This window comes from Pogoniulus pusillus, chromosome 25, assembly GCF_015220805.1.
Source record: "Pogoniulus pusillus isolate bPogPus1 chromosome 25, bPogPus1.pri, whole genome shotgun sequence".
In the NCBI taxonomy this organism is placed as follows: domain Eukaryota; kingdom Metazoa; phylum Chordata; class Aves; order Piciformes; family Lybiidae; genus Pogoniulus; species Pogoniulus pusillus.
This window is the reverse complement of record NC_087288.1, coordinates 21,163,147-21,187,253: the sequence shown is the minus strand read 5'-3', so window position 1 is coordinate 21,187,253 and position 24,107 is coordinate 21,163,147. Positions and strand designations below refer to the sequence as shown.

At 42.9% G+C, this 24,107-nt stretch overlaps 1 protein-coding gene across 2 annotated transcripts; it reads right to left on the bottom strand.

Annotated features, from left to right (window-relative positions):
- Positions 1-5,591: 5,591 nt before the first annotated feature.
- KCNG3 (potassium voltage-gated channel modifier subfamily G member 3) lies at positions 5,592-22,232 on the bottom strand. 2 transcript variants are annotated; one of them, XM_064164037.1, is made up of 2 exons: positions 21,496-22,232; positions 5,592-10,946 (listed from the first exon to the last, which is right to left on the bottom strand). In XM_064164037.1, the coding sequence occupies exons 1-2, from the start codon at positions 22,149-22,151 to the stop codon at positions 10,301-10,303; spliced, it is 1,302 nt and encodes a 433-aa protein (XP_064020107.1). In that variant the 5' UTR covers positions 22,152-22,232; the 3' UTR covers positions 5,592-10,300. The 2 variants fall into 2 exon arrangements, with proteins under 2 accessions (XP_064020107.1, XP_064020108.1); XM_064164038.1 differs by having other exon boundaries at positions 21,529-22,232.
- Between the last annotated feature and the right edge of the window lie 1,875 nt (positions 22,233-24,107).

The following is a 24,107-nucleotide window of genomic DNA, read 5'->3' as shown; positions in this document are numbered from 1 at the left end:
CACTGAAAGGCTTACAAATACTGGAATGATCTGTCCAGGGCAGTGATGGTGTCCCTATCCCTGGGGGTGTTCAGGCAGTGTGTGGACCCAGCAGTTAGGGACACGGTGTAGTGTTGATCCTTCAATGCTAGGTTGAGGGTTGGACTAGATGATCTTTGAGGTCTCTTCCAATCAGATATATTCTGTGATTTTGTGAAACAAAAGACCTATTAGAGAGTTCATGGATTATTTATGACTACTGGTAAGTAACTGCAGATTTCTACAATGGACCTGGAGCAAATTTTCCCTCTGAACTGTAACATTCAAACTGAACTTCTTTTGATTCAGGAGATCTGTATCACTTCTTTGAGCAGTTAAAATGCCTACTCAAGTTGTGATTATCTTCTTGCTCCAATCTGCAGGGCAATTGATGATGCTTTAGCTGAGCTTCAGTTTCATATTCTTTTTAAAAGCAAAATAGTATCTATTGTAGCATATCTTGCTTTAAAATAGTAGGAGAAAATGGATAAAGATTGGGAGCCCAAGTTCTAGAGCTGAACAGAGCAGCATTTGTTACCATTAGCCATGGAGGGCAAAGAGTTTGCCAACATGCTGCAGGCCATGACTTTAGCCTACAAAGCAAAAGGTCGTTTGGTGTAGCAGCTATCATGAGGTTAGGTATATTAATATGGCACCTTTTCATGGAAGTTTCCAGTGGTCATCTGTGAAAGTAAAGGATGTGACTTTTGGTGGAGGGGGGTTAAGATGTATTTTCAGTTGTAGCCTACAGACACTGGATCCCCTTACCATGGATGCCTTTTGCTTTTTTGGTAGTCATTAGCACACGATGGAAAGGGAAGAAGCTGGATGAGATGGTGCCAGATTCTTTTTTATTCTCTTGATCACAGGGACTACATCTGTGAGCAGACACAATCAGAAAAGAGTAAGAGGGAAATATTAAATCACAAATGTTGGCAATACAGGTTACTGTCACAGTGTGTTCACCCAAAGAGATGGGTGAAAGTTTTTCTTTTTAGCAAAAGGGCACTTACCAGAGATGAGTGGATGAGGGAAATGGTTTTTAGCACAGTTCCTCAAGGGACTGGATGCTCATTTTTTCTAAACATATATGTGAGGGATTATGCAAAATTAATAATCTGTATTAATTTTGATATCCAGGCAATGATTCTTAATAACTATGAAAATTGTTTATTAACATTAAAACTCACCAGAATTTTATTCACGGGTTCAAAAAAATGCACAGGTTGGCAATTTATACAGGCAGGGCACAGACAAAACCTGAGCACTTGAAGTGGCAAATGCAAATATTATACTGGCAGAGGCTTTTAAGGATTTACTCACAAAGTATAAATCAGACAGGACCCAAAGCATGTGGAACTCTGTCTTGTTGGCCACTGAAACTTGATTCTATCCAGGCTTCTGGGAAAAGGAGGCAGACAATCTCTGACTTTGTCTCCTGGCTCCTCTGGATGATCTGTGTATCTACAGGACTTTTTGTCTTGGCAGGAGACATTCAGGTGCAGTCTCAGCACAATCTCATGCTGGCTATGCAGGCCAGTTGCGTGCAGGCATTTGGAGCCTGTTCCTGGTAAGCTCTCCAGGAAAAATCAGGATGCAAAAAAATGAGACAGCAGCCTCAGCATGCTACCCTTTTATCATTATCCAGCCCAAGACCAGTGGGGCATTGGACATAGATTAGCCAATCGGAATGGCACTTTGCCAGGCCTCACCATATTAGGTGAAGCCAAGGTTTTCGCCCTCCCCTCCCACGCTTGCCTCCCCCAGCACAGGAGGGAGGAGGCAGGGGAACATGTCTGGGCATGGATAAGCCCATGTTTGCCCCATCAAGCCTACCACCACACTACAGAAATGACAATAGAAGAGAATGGGCAGGTTGGGACGGCAGAGCATGGCCTGGCACTGCAAATTCAGAAATATTTGGTGCCAGTGCAGATGCTTCCAGTGTAGCCAGTGGCAGAAATAAAATGGGGCAGCTAGGCAAAGGACTGAAAAATCAAGAGGAAAAGTACTGGGTGGGAAAAGCCTGGCAGAGGAAGGAAGCAGAGATGTGTTTTCAGGGCAGGTATGGGAGAACAGCAGCAGTGATGGGGAAGAGGGCTTAAAACCTCTCTCTCTTCCCCTACCTGATTTCCTTTGTTCATTAGTCTCACCTGCTCTCTGCAATGTTCTTTTAGTTCACATGACAAACCTGGATGCAGTAGGGATAAATCTTCAAAGCAGGGAACATAAAAGCAGTACTTTCTCTTATGAATCTTAAACTGAGGCTTTTAATACTAGACCAAATGTCTAACAATTTCCAGTGCTGTTAGTTGCTTCTAGCATAACTCTATTACATGCTGGTGGAAGTGGACTAATACTAGAGACATACAGTCTGTGCTTGGGCAGTTTGCTATACAAATCTTGGTAGAAATGACCAACTTGGAGTAATCAGCCAAAGAGTAAAGAAGTACCAATCTGCAGCTTTGACATCCAAATTCAGCTGCCAGGTCCACCAGCAGGAGTATGTGGCCAAAGGCAGATAGGTGATCTTTGTTGCAGAGCTGTGAGCGGATTTGAATGGGCTGCAGGATTCAGGGTACCAGAAGAAGACTGTAGACAAAGGATGGGATGCAGATGATTTAGGCTATTTTGTATTGCTTTGTAAAAGCTTTGGTTTGCATGACTGTTTCTTCCCATTATATGTGACATTGATTGGGGGGGAGGAGAGAACTTGTTATCCTACACTGAGACAGAGAAACGTATGGGTATTTATTCACAGCTATCTAATCTGGAGTTGGACTGCACTTCATATGGGAACAAGGCAGTCTCTATAAAGAGAAGGCAAAGGTATCGGTAGCTGTAGTCCTTGCATGCTAATGTTTAATGCTCCTCGAATGAGGATTAAGGTGAAAAGAGAGAGATCTAAGAAAAGAGGCAATATGCTGAAGGTGGAGTCTGCTATGAAGAGGGGAGCAGATGAGCTTCCTAGGCCCTGGACTCCTGTTGAGGGTAAGCTGGCATTTATATCCAAGACTTTGTCTTCTGTAACCCAGATAGCAAATAGATTTTCTAAAACAAAGCAAACTTCATCTTAGCTAACTTTTATTTACTGCTGGTTGCCTGTCTGTCTTGAAGAGGACTTTCCTTTCAGACACATCTGGGCTAATGGAGACCGAAAAACTTCTGTGACATATCAGCTCCATTTGTATCGAAGGACCCAGTATGTACAGCCTAAAGACACTGCACACAAAAAGGCAGGGATACTCAAGGGATCCATGGAATTTTTAGGGCTATAAGCAGGAATTTCTGGCAGGAATCTACACATTTAATTGCTTTTTTATTGAAGTAATTCTGTTACTCATGCTTCCCGGTGGGCCTCTGCATGAATGTACTTAGTGAATATACTCTGAGGATTGGGATTCTCTTTTATATGGCATCAAGGATTTATCCTAATTTTACTCATTCTTAGCATCCCATCAAATGACATCAAGGTCAGATATTAAACTATAACAGCAGAAGTCATGTTTAGAGGCTGTGCTGTCCTGGCACAACCGGCACAGCTATCAAAGAGACTGTGTCCTGAGTGCCTCTCTAAGTGGAAAAGGGAAAAAAAACCCAAAATCAAAACCCTTTGAACACTTAGTACTTTAAAAGTGTATCATCCTCAGTACATATGTAAGGTACACTAAGCTAAAGAGAAATGCCATGTTGTTTGCTAGCACTGTTTGTTTTGTGTTTCAGACTTAGATAATTTTTTGGGGGGAACAGCACAGTAATTTTGATTCATGGTTGCACAGTGCAAAAGAAGCATAGTCCTTGCTGTAGTTCCTACTTCAATATTGGTAAAAGATCAGTGAAAAGAAACATAAAAACTGAAGTGGAGGATTTCCAGAGTACAAGGGAAAGAATCCTAGTTTTCAGCCCCTAGATTTGAATGGAACTGTCCACTGTTTTTTTTCTTTTAAAATATTATTTTAATTCTTATGGCAAACAAATGTATAAAATTTCCTTTGAGAGAGCAAGAATCAACCTTACTTTCCTATGTATTTAGGAAGTTCTTCACCATGAGAGTGGTGAGACACTGGAACAGGTCTGCCCAGGGAGGTGGTGGAAGCTCCATTCCCGAAAGTTTTTAAGGCCAGGCTGGCTGGCGTTCTGAGCAACCTAAGCTAGTGTGAGGTATCCTTGCCCATGATGGGGGGGTTGGAGCTAGATGATCCTTGGGGTCCCTTCCAGCCCTAACAATTCTGTGTTTCTATGATTTACAGCTCCACCTCAGATTGCTAGGTGGTCTAAGTGCTGAGCATATCCATAAAATATAACAATGTTAAAGCATTTTTAAAAGTCTGTTTCCAAAGTATTTTAGAAGTTCTTTTACAAAAACACTTCTAAAATACATGACTTTATAGACCTCTGCTTAATTTCTTCACAGATTGTTTTTACATACATTTGAAAAAAACAACAACTAAACTAAGAGAGGTGAAAATGCTCCTGATTTCAAAATGAAAACTCTATTAATTTTCATAATAAAATAGTGAGCTGGTGCCAGAGTAGTTCATAATTTCAGGATATCTTAATAAGTTCAAGCTTTTTTGAAAGAACATTAGTTGGAATTATTTTTGACATTACTTTTGAAATGGCTACATTTAAAGAAAAAGCTGATACTGGACTGTCTCAGACCTACTTGTTCACAAGAACACCAGCATTGTACTGCTGAAACTGCTGGAAAGCAGTTATGTGGAGAAAGCCCTTGGAGTGCTGGTGGACAGCAAGTTCTTCACGGGCCAGCAATGTGCCTCTGTGGCCAAGCGCCAATGGCATCCTAGGGGGCATCAGGAAAAGTGTGGCCAGCAGGGCTAGGGAGGTTCTCCTTCTCTACTCTGCCCTGGTGAGACCACACCTGGAATACTGTGTCCAGTTTTGGGCTGCTGAGTTCAAGAGAGACAGAGACCTGCTAATGAGAGTCCAGCAGAGAGCCACGAGGATGAGTGGGGGACTTGAGCATCTCCCCTATGGAGAGAGACTGAGAGCCCTGGGGCTGTTTAGTCTGGAGAAGTCTGAGAGGAGACCTGACCAATGTGTACAAATATCTGAGGTGTGGGTGTCAGGTGCCTGGGGCCAATCTCCTCACTGGTCTGCAGCAATAAGACAAGGAGCAACAGCTACAAACTGGAACATAGAAGGCTCCACCTCAACATGAGGAGAAACTTCTTTACAGTGAGGGTGATGGAGTGCTGGAACAGACTGCCCAGAGAGGCTGTGGAGTCTCCTCTGGGGACTTTCAAAACTTGCCTGGATGCATTCCTGTGCGGACTACCCTGGGTGATCCTGCCTTGGGAGGGGATGGCTGCTTTTTCATTTCCAGTGACAGTTCTGTTGTCCATAATTTTAATAGATATTTGGCTGCTGGAGAATAACCCTTTGCTGGTTTCATTTTATTTTCTGGCTCATATTAAATTCTAGATCAAATATTTGTGTTTTCTATTGTGTAAAACTGTTTGGTTATAAATGGCAGACTTTTCAGTGGCCCAGAATTGGTAAGGGGAAGTTTTTACTGAGATACAACATAGTATGCACAGCCATAGAGTTAATTTGTTGAAAAGAACACATTTTATACACATCTGTGTTTTGACCAGTAGTCCATGACCTACAGCAACAAGACCAGCAAATTTTATTATTAATGTCATTTTATGCATCTAATTCCATATTCACATCAAGAAAATACATCTGTTACCTTTTCAAATTATAGTATACACTTTTGTTTACAGATAAACAAACAATATATAAAATTAACATTATATAAAACTATAAACCTTTGCATTTGCAAGGAATAAAGGAGTCTAAAATGTGTAGTTGCAAACATTCACATTTATTCTTCTGTGGCTCTGAGAATTTCCTGTCGAGCAGAGTATCAGTCACAGTGGTTCACTGTGCAGCCATCTTGATGCTCAAATTGATGCTGTCAATCTGCAAAAGATACTCCCTATATTGTGTTGCACTCCACAGACCATACATTGCATGTTTGTCACTATGAAACCAGCATTGTGTTGTTCCTTCCATAGGAGCTAGGACAGCTTTTCAGCTAACGTAAATGGTTACAGCTCTAGCAAAGCTGGAAGACCTTTCTTGACAAGTCTACTTATTTTAAAGAGGGATCTGGTTTATGTAGCAAGTTTAACTAGCAGCACATACACTGACCTGCATGGTTGCTTCTGCAAACAAATAATGGAAAATGAGAGTCGATTTCCTTTTGAAAGATCACAGTGAAAAAAAATACAAAGCTGTATGATCTTTTTAGCTATACATAGCTTACTCAGTTTTCCAGAAAATGGTTCTTTGGAAGCTAAGTTGAAAGGATAAGTCTAAAAATTTCAGCATACTTCAAATTCTCAAAGTTTATTCAGTAGTTTTATCCTGAACCACTTAGGTGGGAGAAAATCAGATCACAGCAGACCTTGTTCGTTGTGCTGGTTCCCAGGGAACTGGCTGGTTGGATGCTGAATTTAGCTGGCTGGTGTGTGCATATGACCACTTCTTGGCAGACACTCAGATCTGGTAAGATTTTTGTAGCTGTCACCGAGAGGGGAAGAGATAAGTGTTTTGCACCCATAAGGCCTTCAGTTTTATTTAGGAAACATGAAACTTGAATGCTGCAAAAGCTGAAGAGTGATTTGTTTACAGGCACAAATTGTGTATGTGATATGAAAACCTGGTACATTTAAATGCCTGAATCTTATATTAATGGGGATTTTTTATTTTCCTCAAGCTTGCTGCTGTGTACACTTGGACAAGCCACTGTACAGTAATAATTAATATCACATATTTAAATGGCCAATCCCTATGCTGATAAAATGGCTTAAAATCAGCCCATATTGATCCAATTGGTCAGTCCTGAGACTGAACCTATGTAATGTTTAATTAACCTATGCTGTCATCAAAATGTGCAACAGCAGTTCAAAACTCATTTGCACTGCCTTTAGGTTTAGATAATCCAGGAGGCTGGATCACAATTAACGTGTCCCTTCTTTTACTGTATTTATATTTCATCCTATTTGTTCCCACTGTGAATGTTTCAGATATTGAAAGAGGTACTGCCCATGAAGAATTTATTGTATGGGGTTCAAACTGCCAACGACTGTAGATGAGCCAGCCTGCCTTCATTTGGCTTTGAAACGCTCTGTCGTGAACTAGAGCACTGAACCCCTGTCTGCATAAAATGTACTCTCAAGTAAACTAGTAAAACAGTTGCATCAGTTTTACTAAACATGCTGATTTTTGACTACACAGGGAGCTGCAAGTTTCACTAACAAAACACTGGTCCATTGAAAACAGCTAGAAGTCATGAACTCTTTGCTTACTATAAAACTGTGTTTTAAGGCCGCTGCTGAGATGACGTTATTTCAACCTGGTTTCTATGGAAACTAAAGGCTACACACTGATAATTATACAACAACAGAAATGGGGAAAACACCTCTACCCCAGCCCCTCTCCTTAGTGGGCTTCTGTAGAGCAGTTTCAAAATAGTTTATTGTAACTCAAAAAATACATTAGGTCATTCTGTTCACAGTTTGACATATAAAAAGTGAACATAAGCTGTTAAAAAAAAACACCACAAAACAGGATGAGAGAATCTCCACAGACTTATTCTTTTACAGGGTTATTTTCACCTGAGGATATTTTAACACTGGGAAATGCTTCTTTAGCTGGAAAACTCTTTCTAAATGATCAGACAATTTGTTTGTATACCACAAATAGCCTGGATCTTTGAAAACATCCTTCCTTAATTGCTCATACAACATGAATCATGGTGAAAATTACTTTGTGCAGTATTTTTTTTTCCTTTGTCTGGGCAGAATTAAGGTAGTGCTGAAATGCATTTTATCTTGTCTTGAAAAGATGGCAACATACTTTAAAGTATATTCTCATTCTGTATCAACTTCTAACTGTTGTCATTGTGATGATGGTTTGGGCGTTTTGTGGGAGGAGGGTTGTATCTTCAGAGTATTGGTTTGGTTAAATACAATACATGGACTAAAACCAAAGTAAGTTTTATGAAAAATACTGATTTTCCTGATTGTTAAAAACTATCTTGGTGTTGACTTTTTAAGCCTATTTTTAATGGGGAAAAAAATCAGAGCAAAGTACACAAAAACCAGCTTTTTTTCTCCTCAAAAATGCATTTATTACTGTCAAACTTTTCATTAGAAGATAAAAATGTCAATTTCTTCAACAGCTGTGTTTGGATTAAAGTCTGAAGTTTAAATTTTACCAAGTAGGAAAATTTTTGTGAGGAGAAAAAAATTTTTTTTAACTGACTATAATATATTACATATGCAGGACATACACAGGAACACATGCAGAGCCAGCATCTTTGCTAGTCTGAAACACCTAAGTGCCTCTGAAGTCACAACTTGCCTAACTAACATCAGCTGTGAATTTCACCTATGGAAGACATTTGTGCTTACCTCTCTGTGGAATGCTGAAGACAATTTCTGAATGGCACGACTTGGACATAAAAGGCATAACCACAGTCATCTGAGGAACTACAGAGCTAATCTGAACACCAGAATGTGTCGGTGGCAAGAATCGGAGTATGGCTGCAATGTTACTTAATGATGTAGTCTTGAAAAACTATTTCAGGAAAACTCAGGATTGTTTGTAAGCAGGTTATTAAAATTCTTTCCAGCTCTTCAGAAAAGCTACATTTGCAATGTAATTCTGCAATACTACTTTAGACCAAGACCACTTCAAATTATAATTTTTTCAGATCTCAGTGTAGAGCCTTCAATGTCCTGGTTACTGACCAATGTGGTACTTTTGGGTGAGCAATTCTAGAGGTGTTTTCTAGGTGGTACTCATTTTACTTCTAAAGCTTTTAACAAGAATCTATGTAAAAAATGCTTCTACAGCACAGTAACAGAAAATGCAGTGTTTTCAGGCAAGTAGCCCAAACTCAGCTATGCTGATGACTCTGAACTTCCATCTCAATAAGAAAGCTCCTTGTTGATGTTTGTTGGTACCCACATTCATAAAGCTGTACCTTACTGTGTTCATCTGACTGCACACTTCTACATAGCAACCTTTCAGAATTACACTAAATGATGCTACAGAAGAAATGCAGTGAACAATATTTCAGAAGCTAATTTGATTAATTAAAATGTCTTAGTTACATTGGAGAATATATCAGTTTTGCCAAATGCAACTTATACTTCTATATTTCACTTTCTTTGGTATGCTCTGCTGTTTTTAAAACGTCCGTTAAAATACAGTGTATCCTTCAGTGAGGAGTGCAGAACTTAAACATTATGCTCTGACAGGGAGCAGCTACTCTTGCTTTCCAGTGCTTTTTCCAGACTATGTCAAGTGATGAAATCTTATCATTTGTCTTAAAGAGCTTTCACTATGATATATATGTTTGATTAATTTGGGGTGGAGGGGTAAATGCTCTTGAGTATGTAACTTTGGGTGGATGAATTTGAACTGAATATACATAAAATTTGGACAGCTCTCAACTAAGCTGCCAGAAAATATATTAACCAATGTCTATTTTTTTTCTGCTGATTTTTGTGAAGTACATCACTTGCTTCTACTACTAATTTGGTTCCAGAGGAGAAATTAATTTGGTCTAAGGAAGTCCCCAGTACAATATTTGGAGGTGCACTTCTTTGAATTATCCAATTCAGAGCAATGCTGCTGGCTTCACTGGTTTTACAGATGTATTTGCTTCACCAAAGATCAGAATTGGTCTACAAGACTTTTTGCCCTACAGGCCTGTTTTTGCCTTTCCCAAGTTACAGAACCAGCTCTAATCTGTTGCGAACCTCAAAAGTAGCAGTGATTCTCCTTCAGTATCTAATTTGGTTAGCTAAGTGATGATACTTCAGGCAAGAATTACCAATGCCTTTACGGAGCATTCAGATACTGGAACGTTTGAAAAACTTCTGCTACATGTTGCTTAGAGCAGTATCAGAAGTAGTTATGGGAATGGCATTTAAGCCCATCTTTTTATTCTGCTTTTGTGTGAAAAGGCAAACTGAAGACTAGACTGGTCTAATGGAGGACCTCTGGATCCTCTTTTGTTAATTTTGTTCTCTTAAATTTGAACCTTCGCTCCCTCTCCCTGCACGGTGCCCAAGGCAGCTGGCCATCCTTGCTGTCCGAATGGTGATGGGCTTTCTCCAGGCTGGTGAGATTATGGTTCCATAGGACCATCCTGTTGAGAAGGACACACAAAGGGACCTTCCACCATTCTCTTCTACGACAAAGCTTAACAAGTAGATAGAACAAAATGTAAGTTTAGTCAATTTAAGAATTCAGCAGAGAGGCTTCTACCATACCTAGCCGATCGGAACTTGAGCTCATGGTAACACTGTACAAAGCTGTGATAAATGAAAGTGATTGGCAAGGCTAATAAGACAATGCCACTAACCACACAAATTCCTCCAAGAATCCTTCCTGGTACAGTGATAGGACACATGTCACCATAACCAACGGTAGTCATCGAGATGATCACCCACCAGCAAGCAGCAGGAATGCTGGCATAATCCTTATTCTTTGTTCCCAAGTCCAGCCCATTTTCAAGAAGCTGGGAAAGTGCACTGAAAATTGCCATAGCAACACAGATAAAGACAAGTAGCATCACCATCTCTCTGTAACAACGCTTCAGAGTCAGACCAAGTGTCTGAAGGCCAATGAAATGACGAGCCAGTTTAATCACCCAAAAAATCCTCATCATTCTTAAGACCCTCAAGGTGACTCCAGCCCTCTGAAGCTGTGAATTTTCCCCTGTGAAAACTGTCATTAGAACAGAGATGTAGTAAGGAGTAATTGCCAGTAAATCAATGATGTTGAGAGGTCTTCTGACAAACTCACACTTGTTTTTGGAGACGATGAACCTCACAATGCACTCTGCAGTGAACCAGCCTATGCAGATAGCTTCGATTATCCTGTCAATAGAAACAAAGTACAGTATTTATGTTTCATGCCAAAGCTTTAGTGGATGTTCGGTTTGTTCACGGATACTACAAAACTGACATTCAGACCTTCACAAAGGACAAACAGAAAGCCATCCTGTTCTTTTCCTGCACATCTGGCACTAGATTTCAGCAATTAACCAGAGGATGTACTGAGGAGTTTGCACTGATTGTCTTATTAGTCCAAATACTGGACAAATATGACTACAAAACCTGGAACTCTACAGGAAATGGTATGCCACTGATGCCAACATGTAACATTATCTAGAACACATTTTTGGTTGCTTGGTTGGTTTTTGGTGATTTTGTTCAGATTTTTTTGTCAGTTTTAAATCTCTGAGGCCTAATCCACTTGGAAATAATGAGGACTGTGGATCAATGAACAGCAAGGTATAGGATTAGACTGCTAAATTAAAATGCAGGTAAAGATGGAGAAGGCTTTGGCATTACATAATTCATGCAAATTGGCTGGTCAGGAACCAGACTAAACCAATGCATCTGATTTGTATCCAGGTATTGCCACTAAATATAAGATGATATTCTATTTTTCTTCATTGGGTAAACAAAGTAATAACCCTGTGTCCTCTTATTTAGGATTATGCTCTGCATTGCTCCTTTTTTTCCCTTATTATTGTAAATGTAACTCCATCTAATCTGTTGCAGCAAAAATATCAAGGTAACCAAAGCAATAGGCAAGATCATCTTCTTGCCAAATACTAATAACAGCCTTAAGAAAATAAGTCCTGGAAGGTGATGACTTCAGTATATTCAAGTTCCCAGTGCAGTGAATGAGACAAGACTCTCCCAACTTGAAATCAGCAGAAGGTAGAATCAGAAGATGAAAATGCTGCTCTATTTAGCAACTGTAGTGCACATAGTCTCAAATTTTCCACCTGAAAATAACCCTTAAGAATTCAGACAGTGCTCACTGGTACTAATACAGGAGGGAATGGAACCTCATCTTTCCCTCTTTTGTTCATCTTTTTTCACCAAATTTGAGCAAATAAAAAAGCAGTCACCAATGCCCTCTCACAGCAACAGGTCTGGAACCAAACTGACATGAGAATGGGGATGTGAAAATACTACAAACCACCACAGCTCTTTTTCTGCTGCAGGGATTCCAACAAGGTAGTGTCTGTAGAAATGTAATGATTCAACTGTCATTTCAAACCTAAAGTTTTGCTTCCCTTACACATCTGCACAATTTTTCACCAGTTCTGAAATCTGTTGTTAAGGCAATGAATGGCCTGCTAGAAAGACAATATTCTCCTGTAACTGCTTAAAATACAGTAACAGACTCAATAAAGTAACTTTCCTAAGTTTCATACACCAAGATGTTGGGTTTTCGTTTTTTATTAATTTCATTTTATTAATTTATTCACTTCAGATTTATGCAAAAATGGAGAAGATGGCCAGTTGATATGAAGTCATATGGTACACAGCAACAGCATATTTAAAGGAATATAAATATATTACTAAAAGAAATAGCTATTCACATAAAACCAGACCTCATTTTTCTTGGTTAGTGGATAATGACATTAGTTCTGTGAGCTGGTGGTCTTTATTCATAAATGGATTATGAAACACTTGTTCATGTCAGCACCTTTTGGTAGAAGGACCTGCGAAGCTCAAGAGTAGCTTGTTCCTAAGAATGAGGTGTTGTCTTCAAAAGGAAGCTTTTGAAAATACCAGGGCTTCTTTCAGTAAGGGCAGCTTTATTAAAAAAAAAGCTCAAATCATAATAATGTCATCTAAGCAAAAGTCAGGTGCTAAATATAGCAAAGCTACTGCATGAATACACTGAAAAACAAACAACAAAAAATGTTTTCAGTCCTTTTTACATGTGATGAGAAAATACTTAAGACTTTCCCTAGTAAAATCAGTCCAACAGCGAGATCACTGTACTGGACACACCAGTGAAGCCTGAATGTACTTACATTTTAGCTAGTTGAGATCTCATGTAATCATGATAAGAAAAACTGTATCTGTATCAGAGTTGCAGCCATGAACTTTCCACAATTTCCACAATTCCAACAGACTCTGTTTCTGGTAGTACTGTCTGTATCCCATGACACAGAACATTTAAATGAAAATGTGATTTGTAATCACACCATTTAGAACTTTTTCACTTAGCATTTCCTCCTGATGCCCTGAGAATGTAAAAAATGTGATGGCACAAATTAGGCAAGTTACCTCTCAGTCAAGTTTTAAGGAAGTCAGATCCTGATCCTTTACGAGTCAACTAATTCTGTGGTCCAGTATAACTTTGAGGAATAGTTGTCCAGTTAAATCCACAAGTGTGATCAATTTATTCTTTTACTGTGTCAGTTCCTAGCACATGAGATACAGTGAATCAGTTCTACTTCAGCACAAAGGACTGAAGAAGCCTTTTATTGTAGACTGGACATAAGGAGAGCTAAGGTGCATCACTGATGCAAAAATGACAAAGCAAGATCAAGACAGAGGGAGACGCATTAATGCCACTCCAATATATATATCTCGTGCTTCCATTTCTCTGTGCTACATCTGACCTTCTTTCTTATCAATTATATTAATCCTGGCTTGGGAGAAGCTAACATAGAAGGGTGTTTCCCCCCCCCCCCCCCTTTACTTCTTTGCCAGCAGTAAAACAATCTTTCTTCTTGTCACTCCTTTCTTGCCTGTGTAGCTGGCTTTTGGCAGTCCTGGTCAATCATGTTTTTAAGTGCTTTACTGAGAAGAACTAGAAACTTCTTGCCTTTTATGGAAATCTCAAGTGCTACGTACTCCATCTTCACTTCCAAATCACATAGTCGTCAGGTTTGAAAGGGACCTCAAGGGTCAACTAGTCCAACTCCCTTGTCATGGGCAGGGACACTTTCCTCTAGATCAGGCTGCCCAGAGCCACATCCAGCCTGGCCATAAAAACTTGCAGGGATGAGGCTTCCACCACCTCTTTGGGTAACCTGTTCTACAGTGTCACCACCCCCATGCTGAAGAGCTTCCTCCTAACATCCAGCCTCAATCTACCTTCCTCTAGCTTGGATCCATTCCCCTCGGTCCTACCACTACCCAACATACTAATAAGTCCCTCACCAGCTTTCTTGTAGCCCCATTCAGATACTGGAAGGCCACAATAAGGTCTCCTAAAACCTTTGTCTTCTCCAAACTGAACAATCCCAACTCTCCCAGCCTATCCTCACAGAAGACATGCTCCATGCCTCTGATCATCATTGTGGCCCTTCTCTGGAGATGTCTCAGCAGGTCTGTATCTTTTTCATAATAGAAGCCAAACTGCTGGCCACAGTTCTCTTGATACAACCCAGAATACTGTTGGTTCTTTGGGCTGCAAATGTACACTGGTGACTCATGTTGAGCTTCTCATCCACCAGCAACCCCAAGCCCCACTCCTCACGGCTGCTCTCAAGCCAGTCACTGCCCAGCCTGTATCAGTGCCTGGGATTACCCCAACCCAGAGACAGCACCCTGTATTTGGTCTTGTTGAACCTCATGAGGTTGGCATAGGCACATGTCTCCAGCCTGTACAGGTCCCTCTGGATGGATCCCTTCACTCAGCCGTCAGCCACACCACACAGCTTGGTGTCAACAGCAAACCTGCTGAGAGTGCCCTCAATGCCACTGTCTGTGTCACTGATGAAGCTGTTAAACAAGACCGATCTCAGTACTGGTCTTTGAGAGACTCCACCTGTCACTGGCCTCCACTTGGATGTGGACCCATTGATAGCCACTCCTTGGGTGCAGCTGTGAAGCCAGTTCTTTATCCACTGAGTGGCCCATCCATCAAACCCTTATTTTACCAGCTGGGAGATCAGGATGTAGTGTGGGACAGTGTCAAAGGCTTTGCTCAGGTCCACATAAATGACATCAGCTGCTCTCCCCTTGTCTATTGATGTTGTGACCTTAGAAGGACACCAGGTTTGTCAGGTACAATTTGCCTTGGTGAAACCATGTTGATTGTACCAAATCAGCTCTTCATTACTCTTCTGCCTCAGCAGTGCATTCAGGAGGATCTGCTCCACGATCTTACTGGGCACAGAGGTGAGGCTGACTGGCCTTTAGTTTCTGGATCATCCGTCTTTCCCTTTGTGACAACGGGGGTTATGATTCCCCTTTGCCAGTCAGTGGGGACTTCCCCATACTGCTATAACTTTTGGAATATAATAATCCGTGGTTAAGTGGCCTCATCTGCCAGTTCCCTCAGCACCTGTGAGTGTATCCCATTGGGTCCCATGGACTTGTACGCTCTCAAGTTCTTCAAATGGTCATGAACCTGATCTTTGCTCACAATGGGCAGTTCCTTCTTTCAGCCACTGCCATTATCTTCTGTGATTTCAGGTGGCTGGAGCCCTTGCAAGTGAAAACTGAGGTAAAGAAGTCATTGAGAACCTCAGCCTTTTCCACACCACTTGGCACCACTTCTCCTGCTTCCTTTCTGAGGGGGTCTGCAGTACCCATAGAAACTTTTGCAATTCCTCTTGATGTCCCTGACTAGATTTAATTCTAACCTTGAGTATTGTGTCCAGTTCTGGGCTCCTCAATTCAAGAGAGCTGTTGAGATACTGGAATGTGCCCAAAGAAGCCAGTGAGGAGCCTGGAGTACAGCCCTGTGAGGAGAGGCTGAAGGAGCTGGGGGTGTGCAGCCTGCAGAAGAGGAGGCTCAGGGCAGACCTCATCGATGACTACAGCTACCTGGAGGGAGGCTGTAGCCAGGTGGGGTTGGTCTCTTCTCCCAGGCACCCAGCAACAGAACAAGGGGACACAGTCTCAAGTTGTGCCCAGGGAGATATAGGCTGGATGTTAGGAGGAGGTTCTTGCCAGAGAGAGTGATTGGCATTGGAATAGGCTGCCCAGGGAGGTGGTGGAGTCACCGTGCCTGAAGGTGTTCATAAAAAGACTGAGGCACTTAGTGCCTCTCACTCTGATGTTTGTTAACCTACTCACCTCTTCCCGAGCTCCCTCACTTCATCTTGGAGCTGTGCCACATTGCTGAGCAGATTATCAACCTGTTCACACTGCATGCAGCCATAGCCAGTGTGGTCCCCTGTTGCCATTGAAAGGCTGTGGCATTCTTCACAGCCTGTGGCCTGGATACCAATACCCATTTTGGTGGATGCTGGGAACACAGTGTTCCTCCTCTGAGTAGCTGCCATCACTCCTTAATTTCCAGCACCAAGCTGGAGAAAAATTCAGCAACACACCCAGGTGACTCAGCACCTCCCTCTGACAACTTTGTCGGATGTGTAGGGATAAAAGTCTCCCTCCCCATTTTCTTGTAGTGACTCGTCTTTACAGCTGACCTTATTAATGGATAGATACCATCTAAAAAGGAAAGCAAATTTAAGTTAGTCCTCAAGGACTAACCGAGTATGAAGTTAAAGCCAAATAAAATGCGTGCACATGGAAAACTAAAACAAGTGCATCTTCTTCAATTCTTAAAATCTTTGCTGCATGTTCACGGGACAGACTGCCTTTTATGGCCAGCTGCTTGAATAATGCTGTGCTAAAATCTGTAACCAAGTCATTATATGACAAGCTTTACTTGGTAAAATGTAGCACCTGCTTTATAAATTTCCATCACAGTTTTTTGGTTGCTTCCCCCCCCCATCAGTTCTGTTCTAAAATAGCTGGTATTCAAAGAGAAGAGGGGAAATTAAAAACAAACTCATTCATCATTTCCTTGAAGATTCTCAAAAAACTGTCTAAATATTCAGATAAAAAGTCCTCTTTTTATTCGTTATGCATTATTTCTGCTGAAACTTACTGCTCATTGTCCCAGACCTACCTAAGCACATGAAAGAGTTTTTCCCCCAAAATTTTAATCTTTTTGCTACTTCAGAGTCTTTCAATATTGCTTTAATGAACCTTGTCCACAAACAAAAAATGAAGCCCTCTTGAGCCTCATTTCCACTGTAATCCCCATCACTGTTCAATTTTCTGTTCCATCTGATAACTTCCTTTCAGAGTAATGATTTTAGGTAGGAGTGAAACCACTTCTGAATTTTTTTCAACCTCTAACAAGACTTGTTTTGTTATTACTAATAAAATCACATCATGAATGTCTTTGAGCACTTCAACTTAGCATTATCCTTTTTGCCAATTTGTATACTTCCAATATTCCCTCATGAGTTGGTTGAAATCTAGCCAAAATACTTGCAAGTGGCACTATTATCTATTAAGCTTGTAAATAAAACATGCACAACAACAGGACACATGAGGAAAACAGACAGCATGATTAAAGACAAGTATATGATGGGATTAAAGTCTGTCAGCACTGATTTTTTTATGTTGTTGCTGAAGCCTATTCCCATGTAAAGCACATTAAACCTGAAAAGCATCCAAGCTGTAGTCAGAATGATCCAATTCCTGCTGAGAAAGGCTCCTAGTCATTTGAACAAATGTCTTGTTTTTAAGCCTTTTGAAATCAGCAACGTTTTCAACTCATTGTTAAGGCTGCAGCCGGTTTCCCTGCATTTAAAAACCTTGCTGTCTTTTTGTCCATGCTGTCCCTGCTTTGGTAGCAGTAGTATGTCCTAGTGAGCTAAACTCCAGTAACTTATGTGGGAAGCTGTTAAGGACCCAGCATCCCCTGGAAAAAGGCAAACTCCTTTCATGGCTCTCAGGGGATACATGGATATGAACACCTTGAGCCCCAAGGTCCTCAGCAATGTTTCTGTGTAGTTTGAAGATGAGTGACACCAAGCTGTGGTGAGTTCATCAACACACTCTGTGGTCAGGCATTGATGCATATTTGACCTTTGTGTTATCTCTTTTTTTTTTTCCCAAAAGCTTGTAAATTTGTTAGAATTCCATCTTTTTGTCTTTTTTTTATCATCTCTGTTCAAAGTAAGATCATAGAGCAAATCCTCCTGGTAACTGTGCTAAGGTGCATGGAAAATAAAGTGCTCTGTGGCAGCCAACATGGCTTCACAAAGGGCAAATTGTGCCTGATGAATCTGGTGGCCTTCTGTGACAGTTACAGCTCTGGTAGACATGGGAAGAGAAACTGACATCATTTATCCAGGCTTGTGCAAGACTTCTGACATTGTCCTGTACAACATCCTTCTCTGAGTGGCATGGACTTGATGGATGGACTGCTAGATAGATGGACATGAAGGGTTGTGATCAATGGTCAATGTCCAGGTGGAGACCAGTGACAAGTGGAGCTTCTCAGGGATCCACTGGCTCCAGTGCTGTTTAACATCCTTGTCAGCAACATGGGACTCTGTAATAGGCTGCCAAGGGAGGCTGCGGATGCCTCCTCTCTAGGGATGTTCAAGGCCAGGTTGGATGAGGCTTTGAGCAGCCAAGACACTAGCTGAGAGGCATCTTTACCCATGGCGGGGAAGTTGGAATAGAGGATCTCTAAGGTCCCATCCAACCTAAGTTGTTCTATGATTGTTAAGTGAGCTTTGTAGTTCCTATTCTTTACCTTCAGTCTACTGTTTTAACTTAGCAAAAAATGCAAGGGTTTTTTAGAGTTTGCCCAGAAAAAAAGCTATCCAGTTTTCTTTTAACAAATGTTGGATGTGAGCATTCTGAAATTCCACCACCATAAAGCAGTAACTTCTTTTTTTTTGGTGTCTAAAATACAACTTTTTAAGCTGATGTTTTGCAAAGATGAAAAAAGCCCGCTAGCATCTGTCGATAGTGGTCCTTCTAAACATGACATCCAGGTAGGCTAGAGACACAGCTGCCCAAAGCAATTCTGAGGATGGTTTTCACAGGTCAGCTACGGAAATTATCCATGTGAGACCTTTCTGAAGAGTTCACACAGCTGGGGAAGGACAGGGCGTTTTATCAGTAAGCATGTGACAGACTGAAAATATAAAAGTCGCTGTATTTCATGAGGCAGTTCTCATCTCTTCTAAGCTTATTCTGATCCAAATAGTTGTTTACATCCAAAATCCTCAACTTAAGGACTTCTAGATAAGACCCTTCAATTTAGATTTCTACAATTTGTCAAAATACAGGTTTAGAATAATGTCAAGTCTCCATAGTAGTCACTGCAGCACCATGCGAGTTGAGGCTCACATGTAGCATTAGTGCCACAATTTCTCTTGTCGAAAAGAAAAAAAAAAAATCACTGCATTATCATCTTAGACAGAATTTACTTCAAAGAGGAACCTTGGTTAATAAATGAAAGACAGAATTTGGCTTCAAAGTTTTAATTGTATCAGAAACTAATAGCTAGATTTTTGAAAGCTTTCTCATCTAAGGTGGACGATATTGCCAGTGTTCACAATCCAAGATACTCCTGTGTGATTTCTGTGGTCAGACTTTCAAGTAAGCCACTTAGGTTTTGAGAGTCTTACTTATTTTGACTATAAAGAAAAGAAATATGAGTAAAGAGAAATGAAGTCTGATGACTGCTAGGCATGTTATGTCAAATACTATGTCATGTACACATGTACAAGTAGTTGGTCATGATACAGCATATGCAATAAAGGAAGAAGTTCCCATAAGAGAACAAAGACACCTCAGCAGGTGACCAGCTGTAGACAGAAAAGGAACACATTTGTCTCTGTCTTCCATGTGTTTGCCATTAAACTACTATCAGTTCCCAAGAGTGAGAGCAAGCACGTGGGTTATGTCACATGTGAAATGAACCAGCCTCTACCAGTCAGACTTTTGCAGGAAGATTGTTAGAATCTGTTCCACCACAACTTTTACAACTATCTTGCTTTGGTTCGTTGTTGTAATTCCACAGAGGACTGCAATCAGTACTGAAGAAACTCACTATTGATAGTGGTCCTTCTGGTATTAAAAGCAGCCTTCACTGTACTCTGCAAAGTACTTGGCTACACTGTACCTTCGAAGTATTTAGGACTTTATCCTTCAAACACTTGGTACACAGTATGCAATTGTTCAGACAGTGTGCATCTAATACACACATTATTGAAGACAAAGATGCTACAAAAGAAAAATTACACATCATATGCATTATTTCTTTGCAAGCTGAACTTGGTAAAACTGCTGTTGGCTTCTACACTGTGAACAATGATAGAAACCATATCGTTAATGCTGTGGTAGTACATACCATCTGCATGCACCTGCTTTCCCCTGTTTATTGGGGGGTACCTAAGCTGCTTTACAGAAAAAAAAAAAAAAAAAGGAGCACCCATCCTTTGAAATAGCCTTGATAGCCTTGCGAACTTTAGGTAAGGCTTTTTTAACTGAAGAACCTATAAGAGCAACTTTTGACATATCCAAATCTAAGCAGGAATCAACAGCTCCTCAATCTGTATCAGCTTTCTTTTTGTTCATATGATTAGTTCCTTGGCTCAGCTACAACGAAAAACACAGGTGCAGTTTTCCATTAAGCTAATGGAAACTACAAAAATACTTTCCAAGGAATTAATCTAATGAGTAGGACATAATTTATCACATTCCAATTAACCGTACGGTAAAATGTGATGATTTCATAATGACAAGGCTGCTATTCCACTGTAAGGCAGAAGCTGAGAACTTTGTGTTGAGTGATCTGCTTTAAAATAAGGGCAAAGCTAACAAACACGAGAAATGTTTACTTCTTTCTCTTTATGTCAGTCCTATTTATGGGAAAAATCCAGCCAGAGCAGTCTTGATTGTGTTCTCTAGTGAACAGAAAGAGGGAAATGGCAATGAAGTCAGCAGTTACATCAACGGAATCCTAAGCCGAAATCACAAAGGACATGAAAAAAGGTTTTTTTCTTACTAGTAAAGCTCAGAATCAAGCCTATACTCCGTACCCTCGTTTTTGCAACTGTTTTGCAATGTTTAGTGTGCTTACACAGGTTTTTTGCTAAAGGAAATGTAAACATTTGTTACATTCATACACTGGGACGCTAATACGATGTTTGCAAGAGCAAACAGCCTGTGTTCCCCACATAAAGCATCTGAGTTGGAAAGAGGAACTGAGGCAAGGCTGTTCGCACACACAAAATTCTACAAGAGGAGAACCTGGAATTGTTATCTGCTCCAGGAGGACTTGTACGAATTTAGGCAAAGCTCATACAGGATTGTACTGTTTCCAGAGGAGAAAAGAAACTAATTACATTGTTGTCTTCAGGTTTTCATTTCCCTTTTCTTCCACAATCGTAAGGCTAGTAAGTTTTTCCGAGTGTCTGAACCTCTCTGTGTGGGCTAAGTCCCGTGGCTCCTCTAAGCGGGGAAACGAGCTCCAGAGGCGGAGGCACACGTAGAGAGCCGGCAAGCCCTGTTCCGGTGGCCCTTGCCCCGCGCTCTGCGCGCCCGAGATCCGAGCCTGCCCGCCGGCTCCCGCTACCCGCTCTCTACCCCCACACCTGGCCCCTGCCCTCGGAGACAGCGGGCAGAGCCCGATGGGAGCCAGAGTGACAGAGCAGCGCCTCTCCTCTGGAGCTCCCCTACATTCCCCCTCGGTTCCCCAATTCGGGGCTAGGGTTTGAAGGAGCACAGGCGATCTTCGCCGGCAACTACAGCCATGGACCGTCAGGACGAGTGCAGGACACACTGGACGGGACACACGGGGACCGGACAGCAGGAAAATAAAGGATCCTCCTACCCTGAGGGCTCCCTCACTGACTCTGCTGTGTACCTGCTCTGCTCCTCCACGCTGCGGTTCTCCGGCGCCCGCCACTCGGGCAGGGTGCTGGCGCACAGCACCACCATGGACACGATGACGAAGAGAATGGAGACGGTGGCCAGGATCTGGGCGGCCACGGAAGATGTGGGCTCCTCGAAAGTCCTCCTCATCCTTTCCAGCCACTTCCCGCCCTCGGCTCCTTGCGGCCGCCGGCCCTTGCCTTCGGGGCCACTGACCTGGTCCCCCGGTGGCTCTTCCGCCGCGTAGTAGGTGCACGTCTCGGACATGCGGTCGTCGAGGCGGCGCTGGCAACAGTAATCGAGGTGGGAGCCCTCCAGCCCCCAGTAGATCATCTCGTTGTAGAAGGAGAGCTCGCACATGTGCGGGACGAAGCGCAGGTGGCCGTGCCGCACGTACAGCATGATGAAACCGAAGGCCTCCGAGTGCCGGTCGAAGAAGTACTCGTTCCGCTCCCTGTCGTAGTCGTCGCACACCTCCAGCACGTCCTGTTCCGAGAGGCAGCCGTGGAGGCGGCTCACCCGCCGCAGCGGAAAATCCTTCAGTACTTCCCGGGAAAAAGAGTACCGGGTGCCCCCGACGTTCAACACCACCGAGGGACCGCGGCCAAAGTTCATGGCTTGGGCGAGACGGAGGAGAGGAAGGGCGAGGCGTGGGGCAGCTTGGACTGTAGAGGCTGTCACGGCCCCGGCTCGGGCTCCGCTTGCACCGTTGGCGGTTCCTGCTTGGCGACGGGGTGGGGAGGGAGAACGGGAGAGGCTCTGCTGCGGCCGCCCCGGCGGCCGCGCAGGAGATGGGGAGCAATGGAGGCTGCACGACCGTCCCCTGCGACGCCCCTCGCAGGTGCGGCCGCGGCCTCAGTGCCAGCAGGCGGGCGCCTCCGCAGGGGGTCGCCGGGGCGCGGGCACGGCCGCGGGCATCGCGGGGCCGTGTCTCTCCGCGCCCGGCGCCGCTCCGCTCCAGCACCGCCGGCTGGCAGTCGAGCGGGAGGCGGCAGTAGGGTGGGGACACGCCTCTTCTCCCGCCCGCGCACATGGCGGAGCGCACGGCAGCGCTGGATGCTGCCGTGGGCGGTTCGTCGTCTCCGCTAAGCGGCCCGGCCTTGCGGGGACACCTTCGGGCAGTGGGCTTGGGCTGCAGTGGGGGAGGGACCGCACTCGCCAGCCGTGCTGCCAGCCCTGCTGCCCGCCCCGCGAAAGCGGCGCTTGGGCGAAGTTGTCCGCCAAACCCAAGTGACACTCTGTGAGGGGAGGGGGTTCGCTCCTAAAAAAGCTGGAAATGAAGCGTTTGTGCGCGGCACCGCTCGCTCCTTATTAAAGGCAACCGTCTGCCAGCGTCTGTCTTTCCCGTCTCGTTTGTTTGCCACCACACTTCCCAATGGGGCGACCAGCGGGCTGTGTGGGTTAGCGGCTGGCCGCAACCGCCGGGCTGTTCCGCAAGACATGGGTTTCTTTCCCGAGCCCGGCCCCTGCACCTTTCAGTCTCTTTCGCGCACATTTGGGTTAGCAGTGACTTCTCTTTCTCTCTTGCACATAGTTGCGTGGACATCAGGAGGAGTCGTGTGCCTCAGAGACGTTTTCTCTGCTTCCACGCGCCCCTGCCTCATACCTGTGCTCTGCAGCTAGCTCCCTGTGGTCTTGTGCTCTACACCTGTCTACTACATTAAAACGCCTATCAGCTGGTACGGCCCTGTCTGCTCTTTAAAGCTTTTACTTTACTTTCATTTGGCTGTGTTATGTGCGTGGTTCTGGTTTCCACTACTGATTTTTTTTTTAAATCTTTTTAAACCTGCATGTGGCAGCTTTCCAGGCTGAAGTGTTTTCTAGGCTTATTAACATCTGGAGCATCATGTCGTAAAATCAGACAAGACAGAATTCTCCCTTTCACTGCGGTGCTTTCTGTTGTGAATGAACCTCTACCTGTAAGGAGAAAGGGCAGGTGGAGTATGTCCTTTTTTAATGCCAGTGCCAAAGATTTGTCGCTTAAGCCCTGTGTCTGTAAACGGACATCCAGGTTAAACGAGCAATTTCCCCATCCCCATTCTTTGTGGCTCTAGATAGATGTACTTGCCTTTGTGGCTTTGGTTTGGAGCTTTTCGGTTCCCGTTCTTGTTACTGCCATGTTAGTTTCTCAGATGACAGTTGCGAGGTACACTTAGGTGTACCAAAATAAATTAATAGTGATGTAATTGTGTAGTTGTTGTGGGGTTTTGTTTTGGTTTTGTTTCTGTTTGTTTTTAAAGGAGAATACGATTAAGGACTACTATTTTAAACTCTATTTGCACCTTCTAAAAAACTGCTTCAACAAAGATTCGAATAAATGTGCAGGCTCCTCCGGAAGGGAGTTCTGCCGGCTCTGCTGTGGTTGGTAGGCAGTGTATCCACTAGAGGTCACGGTTAGTCACTTTTCTCTCTTCATTTACCCAGTTGACAAGAAACCCACCCAACCTCCAATCACAAAATGTAGTCAAGTATACACGGCAGCCAGTTGTTCCACACTCATTTTTGACCCCCATTTAGTCATGCTGGTGTTTGTTTTCACATGGCTGTAACGTTTCCTCCTTCCAGCAGTTG